The following is a 14,920-nucleotide window of genomic DNA, read 5'->3' as shown; positions in this document are numbered from 1 at the left end:
GTACTGCTTAGTACAGTGTATTCCCTATTAACACAATTGCAGGACCATTCTGAAAGTCCTTTGGTCCTCCATCTTCTGAAAACGTCATCCAGAAACAGAGAGATCAGAATTAAAACAAACCTGTAATATTATTTGTAAATCAATGCAATTATTTATACATGCATTTATATAATTATTTATACGTACTTAGCACAGCTTAAAGGAAAGAAACAATATTTTGTGGCACCTGCAGCCTGTAAAAGATACTAAAAGATACTTGGGACACTGAGGAAAATCAAATTCAGCAATTCACCTTTAAAACAAAATGGAAACAATCAGATTTTTATAGTAAGGTTTCTAGCAGAGAAAGTCCATATCATCACATTAGAAACCACTTGTACATCCAGCTGCCACAATCTATATACAGTGTTGACTTTCAACAACAGTCTTAAAATTTTCTGTCCACCTCAGCAGCAGATCCCAATCCAGTAATCTTTAGGCAGCTTCAGAAGACAGCTGTCATGTAGGTTGATATACGTGTCTTTTACACACAGCAGACAAGACTGTGAGGTGTTCCCCATAGAGACAGAAGACTTATTTCCAAGTCACCATATCATGGAAAAGAGCATGTTGGGGGAAAGATCCCCCAACAGAATCAGCTCTACCCAATACATCTCTGGTGTAATCTTTGCTTTAAAACCACTGGTAATGGAAAAACTGCAACCTGCTTATTAAACAATTCCACAGTTTTAACTACTGTAACTAAGCTCAAATCACAGCAAGGGTAATTCAGGTTAGACAGAAACAGCAAACAAACAGGAATTTTCCCAAGTTACATTACTTTTCCCATCTCTAAGGTATATGTTCTGCTGTTTTTTACTTTCCTCCAATGTGCAAATTTGTTGCTAAGAGGACTCATCCTGGGTCCCTGCCCCCATCCTCTCTTACAGATAAAATACATACACTTCTTTCAATTTTAATTTTTCTGCATCAGGTCATGCTTTTCAGTGTTTGATTGTCTCTGTGGCTTTCCTCTAGGCTATCCCCCTTTTGTCTGTACCTCCTTCTGGAAATTAAGCAGTGCTACTTTTTAACATCCTGCAGTACATTACAGCCCTACCACAGAAAACCACCAGGACAGCCAAAGGAGGAGCTGGGGCCACCAAGGGCTGTGGCTGTGGTCTAAAACCCCCTCAACAGTGACAAATTTTCTCAGTAAAATCGCCAAGCAATTCCTGGAAGCAAGCCATGTTCTTCCTAACAGAAGAATGCATTTAAATCCCAGTAGTCTCTGTCAGTCTATCACAAAAGAAAAGACATCTTGTGATCAGTTTAGCCCTAGGCACTTTACCAGGACATAGGCATCTAAAACAATCTCAGTGCCGCTAAAAAGGCACTGGCACAGCCCATCATTCACTGCTAGCACATCTGTGATAAGCCTCCAGTGCATGAAAGAAGTGAAAAATTGCAGGAAAAAAGAATCCCCAGACCTGTAACACAAGGGTGTGATTTGGCATTATAACAGGTCAAACAATTTCTTCCACTCTTTGAGAAAAATATTTAATTCTAACCTTGTCCTCCAAACATTGGCAACCTTGTCCACATTTAAGCATCTAGAAATATCTAAGAGTCAGAACATAACTAAGACATTAACTAATCAAGAAAATTCACTTTGGCAAAAAACATTGCTACTTCTCCAAAGTAAATACTAGAAGTTATTTAATTTTTTTTTACTTTTAAAACCAGACAGAACTGCACCATCTGGCATCTAATACTCTTTGTATATGACATACCGTCAGTTCCACAAAATCTATCTAGCATCTTGTTTTTCATTAACTGATATGAATGAAAGAAGTAAGCTAGACTTTGTCCTTACGTTATTTAAGACTCAGTCTCTACTACCCATTGACCAACCCTCCCACTCACACTGAACCACTGTAAAAGCTTCGAGCTTGGTTTCGCATCCAGCTGCGGTCCTGACAATTGCTACACCTCCCCATTTACTTATTTACATTTTAAAAATTTATTTATTTTATTCATATGTATCTACAGGCTGGGTATTTTTATGAGGATTTTTGGGTTGACTGGCCTTCAGTTTTCTGCATTTTCTTCTTCCCTCCTGTTTTAAATGTAACTGGTAATGACTTGCATTGTTTCAGATACTTTTCCCAATTTGACTACAGTGAGCGTAATCAAAGTTCAGAGGATCTAAAACCTTTGACTTGATTTGGCAGACTGATCTGCTTTTTCAGTATACTAGACCAAAATCTCACAGTGCTGTGGCTGGTGATTAGCCGTGATTTCCAAATACCATTTAAATGTTCTGACTGAAGAAAAAACAAGCAAACCCAAAACCCAGAACCCCACCCCACAATCACTAAATCTCTCTACCTTTTTGGCATCAGATTAATATTAAAGGAAAATAATCTGCCTTTTATTACTTACCAAACAGTTTGTTATCTTTTACACCTCGCAAGCTGCACTTTGCATCTTGTTATTTTTAAGCAGGTGTCTATTTAAAGTCCACCACAAAATTCCGTGGTTTTGGATGCCCAGAGAGAAATATGCAGTAATGTTTAATTAGCATCAAGACTATATTCAGTTCTCTGCTCTGGGACAGACTCTGTTACCTTGGTCAAATCCTTACTTCTTAAGAGCACAGGGAAGATAAGTTTAATGAAAGTGCGATGTACATTCTGTCAGGATTAGCGCAACAAATAATGGGAACTCTGTGTTAATTAGCTGGTGTCTGTGAGATGTTTCACTTAGACTCCATTCTTCCTTCTTTAGTGAAAACTTTCCTTGCTAACTCAATATTCCCCATCAAATTCCTTCAGTACTCATTGATGCTCCCTTTAGAAACAGGTGATTCTTATTTCCCTTAGAAGTAGTGGAATCACCTTTATCCTTTCCCATACCACGAGCCTAATAATGGAACTGCAATTGCTGTGCAGAGTAAGTGCATCAACAGGTGACAAGAAGTCTGATTAAAGAGGGACTTTTAATCTCTCCTCCAACGCAGTACCACTGTATAGAGATGCAAGTATGAAGAAAGCCCAGAGGCACAGAGAAAAGAGAAAAGTCTCATTTATGTCAGTGGTATCTTCTCAAATGAGGAAAAAAAATTACAGAAGCAGTTATAAAACACAGGCTATGTGTCACGTCAAGTGAATAAACTTGAGTATTTAGGAGATCACTTACTATACCACCATGTGATCACCAGTACAGTCAAACAGCAGCACAGAAAGGGTCACAGTCTTAAGTCCCAAGGGAAGTTGTCATCCTTTTTTCCCCTGGATCAATGCCAGTTATTTTTGCGCATGCATCAGGTAGTCCTATTTTCAATGGATAGGGCAACGAAAGTCCACACCTCACCTCTGGGGGAAAGGGACATGAAGTGGGGCTCCAGAGCCACTCCTGGCGAGGCTGGACTCTCAAATCACAGCTTATACGTGGCCATGGCAGAAAGCAGCCTGGTCCCCTCGACCCTGGACCACATGGACACATTAATGAGGACCACTCTCACACATGCAATTTTCCATCTTTCAAAAAGCAATCAGAGACCCTTTTAAAGTAGCTGTTGTATTCAAGTAAACTTACTGAGAAATGGAAGCCCTGACTGACAGAAGGAAGCAGCTGCAGGATGCTTGGTAATTGCTTTCTCAAATTTCTAAGGCAGAGCTCACAGTCAGTATGTGCTTTAGCAGTTCAAGAGACCCATGCATCAATACCTAATTAGAGAACAGGCAAGTCTGGATACTCGTTTCCAAAGACTTCTGCTCTTGCTGCATGCACAGCTTTCAGTCTCTTTAGATTCACTTGTTGATGCTCGTGATTTAATGCTGAATCAATTTTTTTTCCTTACAAGATCTCCCATGAGAAGAGGCAGTACATTAGGATTAGTAGGCAAAAATCCTGGCAAGTAATATATTTTGGATGGATCAGAAGAAACCTTGAATTAACTTTTGTAAAATGCAGGATTTTGGGAAGGACTGCATCTTGGGAATCTCTTGTTCAATTTTTCACAAATTTGTATCATAGACTATCTAGTGTTCTCTAGATGGAAAACAGATTTCATGTAAGTGCAAGCAGGGAAACTTCACAGCAATTGGAATAACCTACCTTTAAACAAATATACACTCTCACTTTCACTGAAATGTGCACTTTGTTACAATGCACTGGAACAACACAATAGGCAAAACCTCATTTTCAGTTTCATATATTAAGATGAAATTATTTGCTACAGATTTCCCATGTTGCCTTATTTCCTCTGTATCTACTTCACACTTCTAGGAATGAGCATATTGGACTATGGATGTAGCTCTTCCCTGAAAGCTTGACTACTGAACACCACCACACTAGTCTCCGATTCCCATATGCAACAAGCAGTGATGTATATAGCTATATCAGCTATACCTCTAGTTAAACTATTTTGTGGCAGCCAGAGAGTTAAATTTAGCAAATCACGATTCTGTCTCCTTCAGGCTAAAATTCTGTTACATGCACAACCTGGGGCTTGCCCTGAGGGTCATCAAGAAAGTAAGATTAGGAGAAACAGCTAGCCAGCCATCTTCTAAGCAAAGACGGCTGACAAAATTCTATCATAATTGCCTTGTAAATCAGTGTTTATCAACAGTTCCAGAGAGCTGCAAGGTTTAATTTACAAATTAAACAGTAAAGACCTTTCTTCTGACAAGGAAAAAGGAGCAAGAAAAAAGAAAGTTGTGGCCATCATTGTCCAAGCTATCATTTTGACATCCAAAGACCAGGCAGAGTATGCTCTGGGATGGCCCAAATACTCATACTGGATAAATCATGACAGAGAAACTTCACTGCATCAGAACAGAACTTTGGCTTGATTCCTATCACCATTTAAACAATACAGAATAGTTTTACTTACAAAGACGCTTTCCCACAAAATGAAGGATTCAACACATGCCTTAAAATTGACCTTTTTAACTGACTCACCTTTGGGACAAGAACCACATTCTAACGATAGTAATACCTGTGCATTAATTGTAATGATGAATTCTTTTAACCACAGCAGTGTTTTAAGAAGCACAAATTTATGTCTCCAGTTAGTATAAGTTTTACATAAAATACTCTGATCTCTGCATATATTCATGATGATTAAAAAGTCACACAGAATTATTAGGAGCATCAGCTCTCTGTAATATATTTTTTTCTTGTCACCAATGAGAAAGTTGTTCTCAGCACTTTCTCAATTATTTCCTGTATAAAAAAAAATCCCAAAAGCAGCTCAACCTATGCAAAGATTGAACAGTCACAGACAGTAGGTACTTAACAACAAGCTCCAATTAAATCAAAATATCAGGACCCTTTCCAAGCAGGAATAAATGTTATTTTGGTGATAAATAATGTCTATATAATTATATAATGAACTATGAGGAAACAGCAGATTACACATGATGGGAAGCATAAGGACACACCCAATATAAATCTGAAGCATGAAAACAATGATTAGTGTATTGACTTACTGCTGTACCTACAATCAAACAGGAAATCCAATTCCATGATCTGCAAAGAGTAATTATTGTAGAAATTTCTCTCACCTCAGATTAATACACTTGCTAGTCTGAAACAGTGAGTTTTGGTAACAAATATAACCTCACAAAATCTACAGACATATCGCAGACCTTTTAAGTTGGTTTTATATTAAACCCAGGAATAATATTTGTGAAAGAATGGTTGATCTGTCCCAAAAAACGCTGACAAACAACAAAGAGAACATACTGCAGAGTCTACACAACACATATTTTGCTGCCCTTATTCATTAACTACACCCTCAACATTGGCTAATGCTGTTCTGCAACAAGAGCAGACCTCTTTCCTATACAGTAAAGGCAGCCTCCCCACACCCTCTCTGAACACACAGCTCTGCATCCACCACATTAGCACATGCTTGCAATAAATATTGCAGAAAGCTGGCCTGCTTTGACACTCTGCACATAATTACTGTTACCTAAATACACAATTTAGTTACCCCACAATACATAAACCGGATTTTTTTGCAGTCTACATACACTTATTTGTAATGGATGCCTTTATTTTAAGGTAACTCAGATGATCAGTATTATTCCTGGCTGCTTCCCCTCCTCGCCCCCTTATTTAATTCTAACATTAAACAGATGTTGCAACAGCAGGAAAACTATACTAATGTGTCTGTGCACATATCCTTTTTATTCCATCTTCCTGCCTGTTTTCAGAGGTTTTCAAACACAGAACTAATGGAACTCAGTAACACTGATTACATGACTTCCTCACTTACCATCTATGAACCCATTAACTTGCATTTGATTAAAACATATTCTTTAAAAAGGCATCTAATCCTAATTGGAAAGGATGAAGATAAGGAATTCAGCATCCTCCCGGCAGTCTGTGCCAACAGCTAACCACCCTCACTGCTGAGAACAGCATGTCCTAGATCTTACAGATTTGGCTCTTGTTACTTTGATGGCAATTTTTTTTAATGATGTGAAGAAACTGATCTAAGACTTTATGTAAGATATTTTCTCCATCTGTCACTGATATCTAACTAGACCTCTGCTACACTTGTTAGTATTTCAAGACCCTTTTATAATCTCCACAACTATTATATTCAACTATTGGTCTCACAAGCAACGTTCTCCCCTCCTCTTCATTTTAAACTGACAGAAGTAATGGTAGGGATTGTATTTTTATATATATATATATTTACCCGTTTGTCATTGCACTAGACAATTATCTAGTAAATTGTTGTCAGAATTAGTTTTCTAGGAATTTAGAGGTTTTAGAGGTGTGGCTTGCAATGTTTGTCCCTGATGTAAGAACCACCTAACCATCCTAAAATGCACTTGAAAAACAACAAATTATAAAGCAATGCAGATCAAGTTCTATGACTATTCTGTCCTCTTTACTAATGATCTGCCATACAATCCAAACGTTACGTACAGAACTCATGAGTAGTTTCACAGTTGCTCCCAGTTTGTTGATAAAAATAGTTATCTTCAGGCTTATAACCATTTCCTCTTTCCAAAATGAAGCATCATTAAAAACTGCACCTGGAAGTTTCTCACTTCTAAATATACTTAAAGTGCTTTCAAGTCACATCATACAGCATTATTTTTTAAAATCTGATTGTAGCACTAGGTAGCATAAAGACAAATGTCCTTTTTAAAAAAAAGCACGAATATTGAACTTTTCTGACCAGGTTTCTCAGAATTATTTTTTTTAAAAGAGGAACTTATTAAAAAAAATAATTTTCATACTGGCCTGTAATATTTTAAACCTGATGTTTTAAGGACATAAACAAGACAAAAGAGTCTCTCTTCCTACAAACCTTCGTTTTCTCCAATCTGTCCTTTCTGCTTCCCTCTGTGGCATCGACTTCCCTTCAAAACCTCCTATTTTTTCTTCCAATTTTCTCTGTCTTCATAGGCTACTAAGGTGAAGATTAGGAATAGGAGAGCCTGAGAGGCAAAAAGAAAACCTGACCCAAAAGCAGGTTGAACCTTTGGAGTGAGTTACAGCGAGCAACAAGGCAATGATGCACAGGGCAACAGTGCTAAGACAGTCCAAATACACTGTTAAAAATGAAAAAATGAACTCCTCCCTGGAAATAGGATATGAAAATGACTAAGGACAAAAAAAAGTGGGCAATATAAACAGCTCCATCTGACACCTGATATGACATATACTGCAACAATTTTGATAGCAGTACCCACAAATAACTTGTGGACTGAAGAGAAACAGGAATGTTAGCAAGGTGGTTTGTACCTTTGCGACTGTTTCACAGCAGCACAGACATCGTATCAGATATTGGTTTCTCATTTCTTGCTCAAAGTACTAAAGTAAATCCTGAATCAAACACTGCATTGAGGTGTGCCACACAGTTAAATCAAATTCAGAAATGATACTTTCACAGAATGACACAAATACGAAACAAAGGAAGATGAGTATTACTCTAGTGTAACAGGGGGTATATAAGCAAAAAATTAGGTAAGTTGCATTTAGTTCTACAGTATCTGCAACCTTATCCCAAACAGTGGAAGAATTAATCTGAAAGCTAAAGAACCTGTGACTCTTGTGATGCAAATTCTTTTATTCATATGAAAGAAGTTTATTTTTATATATAACATCCCATTGTATGTACTAAGCATTATTTCTGAATCAGCATTTGAGTATTTAAAATACTGCTACATGTAAATATTACATTCTCCTGCGGCAACAGCGCTCTCTCTATGTATATATGTGTATGCAATGAAGAATGTAAAATAAAAGCTATTTCAAACATATGATATATGCACCACTAAACAAGATTAAATATTGCTGCATAAATATTAATTAGTATATATTGCACCAACACACAACTTTTTATGCTCAGAACCTGAGCATGCAACCCTTCAAGAATATTCTTCCCCTCCTGCCTACCAATAGTCAAATATGTCTCTTCCCAACTCACCACATACAGCATATATGCAGTTCTATAGATATAGCATAGAGCAGTCCTGAGATACAGTCACTTGTGTAACAAATTCAACGTTTTTAAACATTTTCTAAACATTTACATTGGGAAGCAAAGAATGTGAATCAGTCCATTCTTACACTGACTCACAATCTCCAAAAGTTGTACATTCATGTTAAAAACTACTTTGCAAATGTTTCTTAAAGTGAACCCCATAGTCTAAACAGCATCCTTTTGCCTACAGTACTGCAACAAGCAGTTTCAGTGCTTAGCAAAAATTTAACTTCTAAATGGACTCTCGTGTTTGCTACTGCTAAAAGAGTACCTGAAAAACATGCAGTGAGAGAGTTTTGCTAAAACTATAATTCCCTGGGTCACAGGGAAAAGTTTTTCAGATATTAAAGAAACGTGACAACTTACAAATTACAGTTTCCCACTTCAGTATCTTCAGCTGAACTTCCAGTTCCTTCTTACTGAATGAACCTCAAGAAAATTATTTCTTAGATCTTGACAACATAGTAAAAATAACCAAATGCCCAGCATCCCCCCCCCAGACAGATAAAATCCTCTCCCCAGGTGCAAGAGAAAGCTTCACGTACCATTGACACATTCAAAGACATCACAGCACTTGCCAGGTGTTCCATCTCCACGCGAGACTATCTGAGGAACGGAGCCTGCCTCGCACATGGGGAAACCACATAAACCAGAGAGACACTCGCATCTGAAACCAAAGAACAGTAAGGAAAACTCCATAAATAAATGAAGCCATGTATAAAGGGAAAGAATAAGCATGGGGAAAGCAGAAAGCTAGAGCACGAATTCCAGTATTTGCATATCTTAGAATCATCTTTTATTAACTTAATGACCAAGATAGCTTATCAACCTGAAGGGTTTTTTTAACCATCCAAACTTTGTTTGCTTGACCAGCAAACAAGAAAGTGGTACTGTGCAACACCAACACTTCTCTAGTGATACACATAAAAATGTAGAAAACTGTAGTTCCAGACGGTTTGAAAATAATTGTATTCTCCAGACTTGCAAAATTAGGCTTCTCCAACCCTCTCTGAAAAATCAAAACTGGTGAAACACTCATAGCAGTAAATGCACCCATTCATTAGGAAACCATATTCGAGCCAGTTTTATATAGGGAATAATTAAAGAGAAAGGAAGACAATGCAGAATCATTAAATCTAAGCCAAATGAAAAAAATTGCAGGTTCTCTTTTGGTATTTGATGGTGCTGCCCTCAGTTTGTGGAGAGGCAATCAATTACATGAGAAGCTAGGAAGTTAGGTATATTAAATACTGTGGTTAGTTTCAGAGATTGGATCATTCTAAACCAAGTATTTTCTCCATGTAAGTAGTACTTATTTGCTTATTTAAGAAAACAGCCTTAAGTGCTGGAAGACATAAAATGTATATAAACAATAGTCATGTTTGTTTCCAGATTCTTTGCTTTATGATTAACATAATAGTTTAAAAGTCAAACACTTAAGACTTTTGATAAATTACATTTAACAGAGTTCTTACCCAGAACAATGGGCACATTCTAAGGATAAGCAGCGATGATTCAATAAAATGCAAGACAAAAGGAACAAAGAGAAATATGCAAAAATCATAGCTGAGAAACTTCATGGAATAGCACTTAAATTTTTCAATTGAAAATCACAGATTTTTTTTAAAACCAACTTGTAGATTAATTTAACATACTAGAAATACACATGGATTTTAAAAGGAAAAAAAGAACTCAGCAGAAGATCCTGCAATTAGGAATTAAAAAAATAAAAATAAGAACTCCATTTGGAATACTTAAAATATTTGAAATAGTTATTAACAAGACAACTGCCACATTAAACCACCCATTAGTAAGAAGCATCATTAGTACTTAATACATTTGCTTATTCTTTATGCTTAAAAACAAGAAGTTTGGTTCTCCTCTACCATGCATGTCTCCTTAATTGCCCAACAACCATTTTATCTCAGACCAGTGTTCAATGAATGAGGAAGAGCCACCTCTCAACAGGCAGGGTTTTAATATATCTCCCTTTAACCTTGGTGTTAGATAACATTGTTATATTCTCCACCAAAAGGTATTACTCGAAAGGAAGTTTGCAAGAAGAAATACAAGTAAAGTCAAGGAATCTCACAAACATTTATTATGCTGTCTGAAAAGGATTCTTAAAAGACCGCATTATAGCAGCTTGTTACTATAAGGGGATAAATGAGTCAATAAAAGGAAGATACTGGGGAGGGGGGCGTAGGGAGAGAAAAAAGAATACCTCTAGCAATCAGCAAAAAAGAGCAATTAGCACTGTCAGGTTCAAGGAATTTGTACCTTAACCCAACCAGCAGACATGACTTTGGAAGATGCTTTTCCCTTGTGAGAAGAATGAAATGCAGAAATAAGTGCCTACATATTACTAAAGATGAAAGAAAAAAAAAATCTTTTAAAACATATATGTAAATAATTGGGTTTGCATGGCAAGGTTTTGGTAGTGGGGGGGGGCTACAGGGTTGGCTTCCGTGAGAAGCTGCTAGAAGCTTCCACTATGTCCAACAGAGCCAATGCTAGCCGGCTCCAAGATGGACCTGTCGCTGGCCAAGGCCGAGCCCATCAGTGACAGTAGTAGTGCCTCTGGGAGAACAGATTTAAGAAGGGGGAAAGAAAATAACAAACTGCGCAATTGCAGCTGGAGAGAGGAGTGAGAACATGTAAGAGAACCAACCCTGCAGACCCCAAGGTCAGTGCAGAAGGAGGGGAGGAGATGCTCCAGGTGCCAGAGCAGAGATTCCCCTGCAGCCCGTGGTGAAGACCATGGTGAGGCAGGCTGTCCCCCTGCAGTCCATGGAGGTCCACGGTGGAGCAGATATCCACCTGCAGCCCGGGGAAGACCCCACGCTGGAGCAGGTGGGTTCCCGAAGGAGGCTCTGACCCTGTGGGAAGCCCACGCTGGAGCAGGCTCCTGGCAGGACCTGCGGATCTGTGGAGAGAGCAGCCCACGCTGGAGCAGGTTTGCTGGCAGGACTTGTGACCCCACAGGAGACCCATGCCGGAGCAGTTCATGAAGAACTGCAGCCCGTGGGAAGGGCTCACATTGGAGAAGTTCGTGGAGGACTGTATCCCATGGGACGGACCCCACACTGCAGCAGAGGAAGAGTGTGAGGAGTCCTGCCCCCGAGGAGGAAGGAGCGGCAGAGACAATGTATGATAAACTGACCATAAACTCCATTCCCCATCCCCCTGTGCCGCTGGGGGTCGGAGGTCGGTAGGGAATTTGTGAGTGAAGCTGTGCCCGGGAAGAAGGGAGGGGTGGAAGGCAAGTGTTGTAAGATTTGTTTTTATTTCTCATTATCCCACTCTGATTTGACTGGTAATAAATTAAATTAATTTTTCTCCAAGTCAAGTCTGTTTTGCCCATGATGGTAATCGGCAAGAGATCTCTCTGTCCTGATCTCAACCCACAAGCCTTTCGTTATATTTTTCTCTCCCCTGTCCAGCTGAGGAGAGGAGTGATAGAGCGGCTTTGGTGGGCACCTGGTGTCCAGCCAGGGTCAACCCACCACAATACAAAAAAAAAGTACAGACACAATCTGAAAGCAGTATTAAAAGCCTAGATAAAAATACTAGGTTTCACTTCAACCACCCTATATTCAACATCCCGATAACCTCTGGGGAAATAGGTAGATCAAACTTCATAAAAATTCACAAGTCTTTCACAGAGAAAATGGCACACGTGATGGAAATATAGCTGTGGACCTTGATTTTCCAATTCTCATGAGCTGAAATTACCATTCTTAGTTTTATCTCCTTCACAATACGGTTTTTCAGACATGCCTGTATCTTCTTTATTCTTTGCCTCACATTCGTTATCACTGATGATTTGAGTTACAGGAGAACATTAAATAATTAGATTAGTAACTCGTACTTCTGCCCTCTCATATTCTTCCCAATCAACTGCTTAAAAAAACCCCAAAACCTCAAAACAAAAAAAGCCACAACAAAACACAAAACCAGACAATAAAACCCCATGAATAGCCAGATTAAATAACTTAAGATAGGACAATCTTCCAGAAAAAGGGCTGAAAAAGATGTTTAAAAGACTGGTGGAAGCCAATGTTCCTTTCTGCAGAAAATTATCCCTCCCACTCAGAGCGATCAAAGCTTCACATACTCATTCACAGTGTAAGCAAACAAAACCCCACCGTCCAAAATTTTATAAATTGACTTCCCATTTGGTTAAAAACCAATCCATGCATAGGAGAATGTCAAAGTAGCAAATGGTCTCAGATGGACTTTTAAATAGTCTGCATTCTTTTCAGCCAGCTGTGCTAGGAAAACCTTTGACCATCATCCAAGCTATTAGCATGGAAAACATTGTTTTGGAGACAGAAGTCTTTCAGGAAGAAACCCAAAGAATTCTGGTAGCCAAGGACGGCTGTCGCACCGCCAAAACAACAACATCTGGAAATCTGGAATAAGCGATCCCATTCTCAGTAAGAGAACAAAATGAGTTTTATAGTACTCGATTTTTCTGAAGCACCTTTTGGAGCAGAAGAACAGATGGAAGAGTAGTCCGGCTCTGTGCTCTATCACAGGCAGCTATCTACCTGCAGGGTGTGTGTATCTTAGCCTTAGTATTGAGCCTTAGGTTTGAAGAAGTTTAGCAGGCCAGATAGTGATAAGCCTGTTGATAGGGGCCATGGTCCCTCTGAAAATAATTTCTATAAAATTTAGCTCCTCAGACTGCTGATCAGTAAGGTAAAATGTTACTTATGAGCTGCTCCCTCTATAACTTGCCTAAGGAAAACAGACACAGCAGAAGTTACTACAAGGAAACCTTCTGAAAGAAGAGACAACTTTACACATCACCTTCTCTCTTTACACAGCCTGCAGAGACACCACTGCAACATCAAATAGCACGGTGGCAGGTCAGTGCTTGAGGTACTGAGAAGCTGGCACTCAGCATCTGTGCCACCCCCCCCCCCTTTAATAAAGGCTCTAAAGAAACACTTCTCTTGGGATGTTGTACCGTAACAGCACTCAAGTCAAGAAGAACATGTTCTTTTAACAAGGAAGAACAGTCCTGTAAGAGAGTACAGTGTCCCCTAAGATGGCCCAGAAATAAAAAAAAAAGGGAATCAAACAGTCATGCAAGAGACTTCATGGACTGCAGCCTGAAAAGGTGGTGGGATTGCCTGGAAGGAACCAAATATCCCAAGTAAGAAGTCAGCTGTACTGAAATTTTGAAAATACAGAATCAACCTAACTGGTAAAAGGAATTGTCTCCAGTTCTACAGGTTAAAAAAAGAAAAAAAAAGTAATAACAACAACAACCCTAGAAATTTCAACAACTGAGCAAAGGAAGCTTCAGTATATAAAGAACCAGAAACAAGATGATGTTCATTAACCAATGCTGTATGGACTGAGGAAGGTAACTGCTTCAGTAGTATAAATGGCCTGATTTTTAATTTCAGTTTTTAAGTTCTTCAAAACAGAAATAATTCCATTACTTGTTTCTTTTATGTTTGAGGGGTTTTTTTTTCTTTTATATCATAATTTTCCTTTTCCTTTATGTCACCAAAAGCGCAAAAAGGAAGAAGGAGAAAAAATTTTAAAATCAAATGGATTAGTTTTAAATGACAATTTTTATTTAAAATCTAGTTATCTTGGTTCATTTACTTCTGCTGTTGAAACAGATGAAAAGAGAGAAGGGTTGCTTAGCCTCAGAAAAGCTGTTTTGATGGTAGGTTCAAAAGATTTCTCCAGGCACAAGGCATAATGGCTATGAAAATGAGAACGGGCAGTCTGGAAGAAAGATTTAGTACCAGTGAATGGGAAGGTTGGGGCGGGGATGTGTTGAGGAGAGGGATATTTATTTTGAGGATCAAAACAAAATTAAGTCTAGAGAATTAAGACTACTGAAAAGCATTCCTGAAACATACATCACATTCCTGTGGAGATATTATCACAGTCCTCCTGTTTTTCCTTGCAGGAATCTAATACAATTTGCATCAACATTATTAGCACTTATGTTACATAAATGTAGTAGAGAAAACTCCCACAGATCCATTAATAATAGAAACACTTAAGGATACTGTAAAACAAGGAATTTTCAGAATAGAACTCCCAGCATTATCAAAGCTTGATGAACTAGTGGCAAGGAAAAGAGATTAAATGCAAGACCCTCTCTATCATCAAGCACAGGGTATAAGAAATGACAATACAGCAAAGTGAAATGTTAACATAGTCATTAAACCAGCGAAGCCACTTGAACAGTGAAACACTTGAAGCCACAATGTAAGCTAAGTAGGCAAGATGATGAGTTTTAAACTGGTTAAGCTACAGCTTAAGGAATCAACCAAATGCTAGTCTTAAGAAAAGATAAATTCCAGTCCTACACAGAAAGTGACACTGCCAGCAAAGACAAAGCCCTTGGGACACCTTCATCTAAGACGTTTGGCTATAATTTTCCTAAAT

The 14,920-nt window shown here is 38.5% G+C and overlaps 1 protein-coding gene across 1 annotated transcript in view; it reads right to left on the bottom strand.

The window, feature by feature from the left end:
- CRIM1 (cysteine rich transmembrane BMP regulator 1) overlaps positions 1 to 14,920 on the bottom strand; it is a 203,928-nt gene that overhangs the window by 74,842 nt on the left and 114,166 nt on the right. Inside the window, exon 5 of the mRNA XM_075043079.1 lies at positions 9,043 to 9,164. Coding sequence (XP_074899180.1) covers positions 9,043 to 9,164 — 122 coding nt within the window. The remainder of the gene's footprint in view (positions 1 to 9,042; positions 9,165 to 14,920) is intronic.

Source organism: Buteo buteo, chromosome 12 (genome assembly GCF_964188355.1).
Source record: "Buteo buteo chromosome 12, bButBut1.hap1.1, whole genome shotgun sequence".
NCBI lineage: Eukaryota > Metazoa > Chordata > Aves > Accipitriformes > Accipitridae > Buteo > Buteo buteo.
This window is presented reverse-complemented; position numbering and strand designations above follow the sequence as displayed.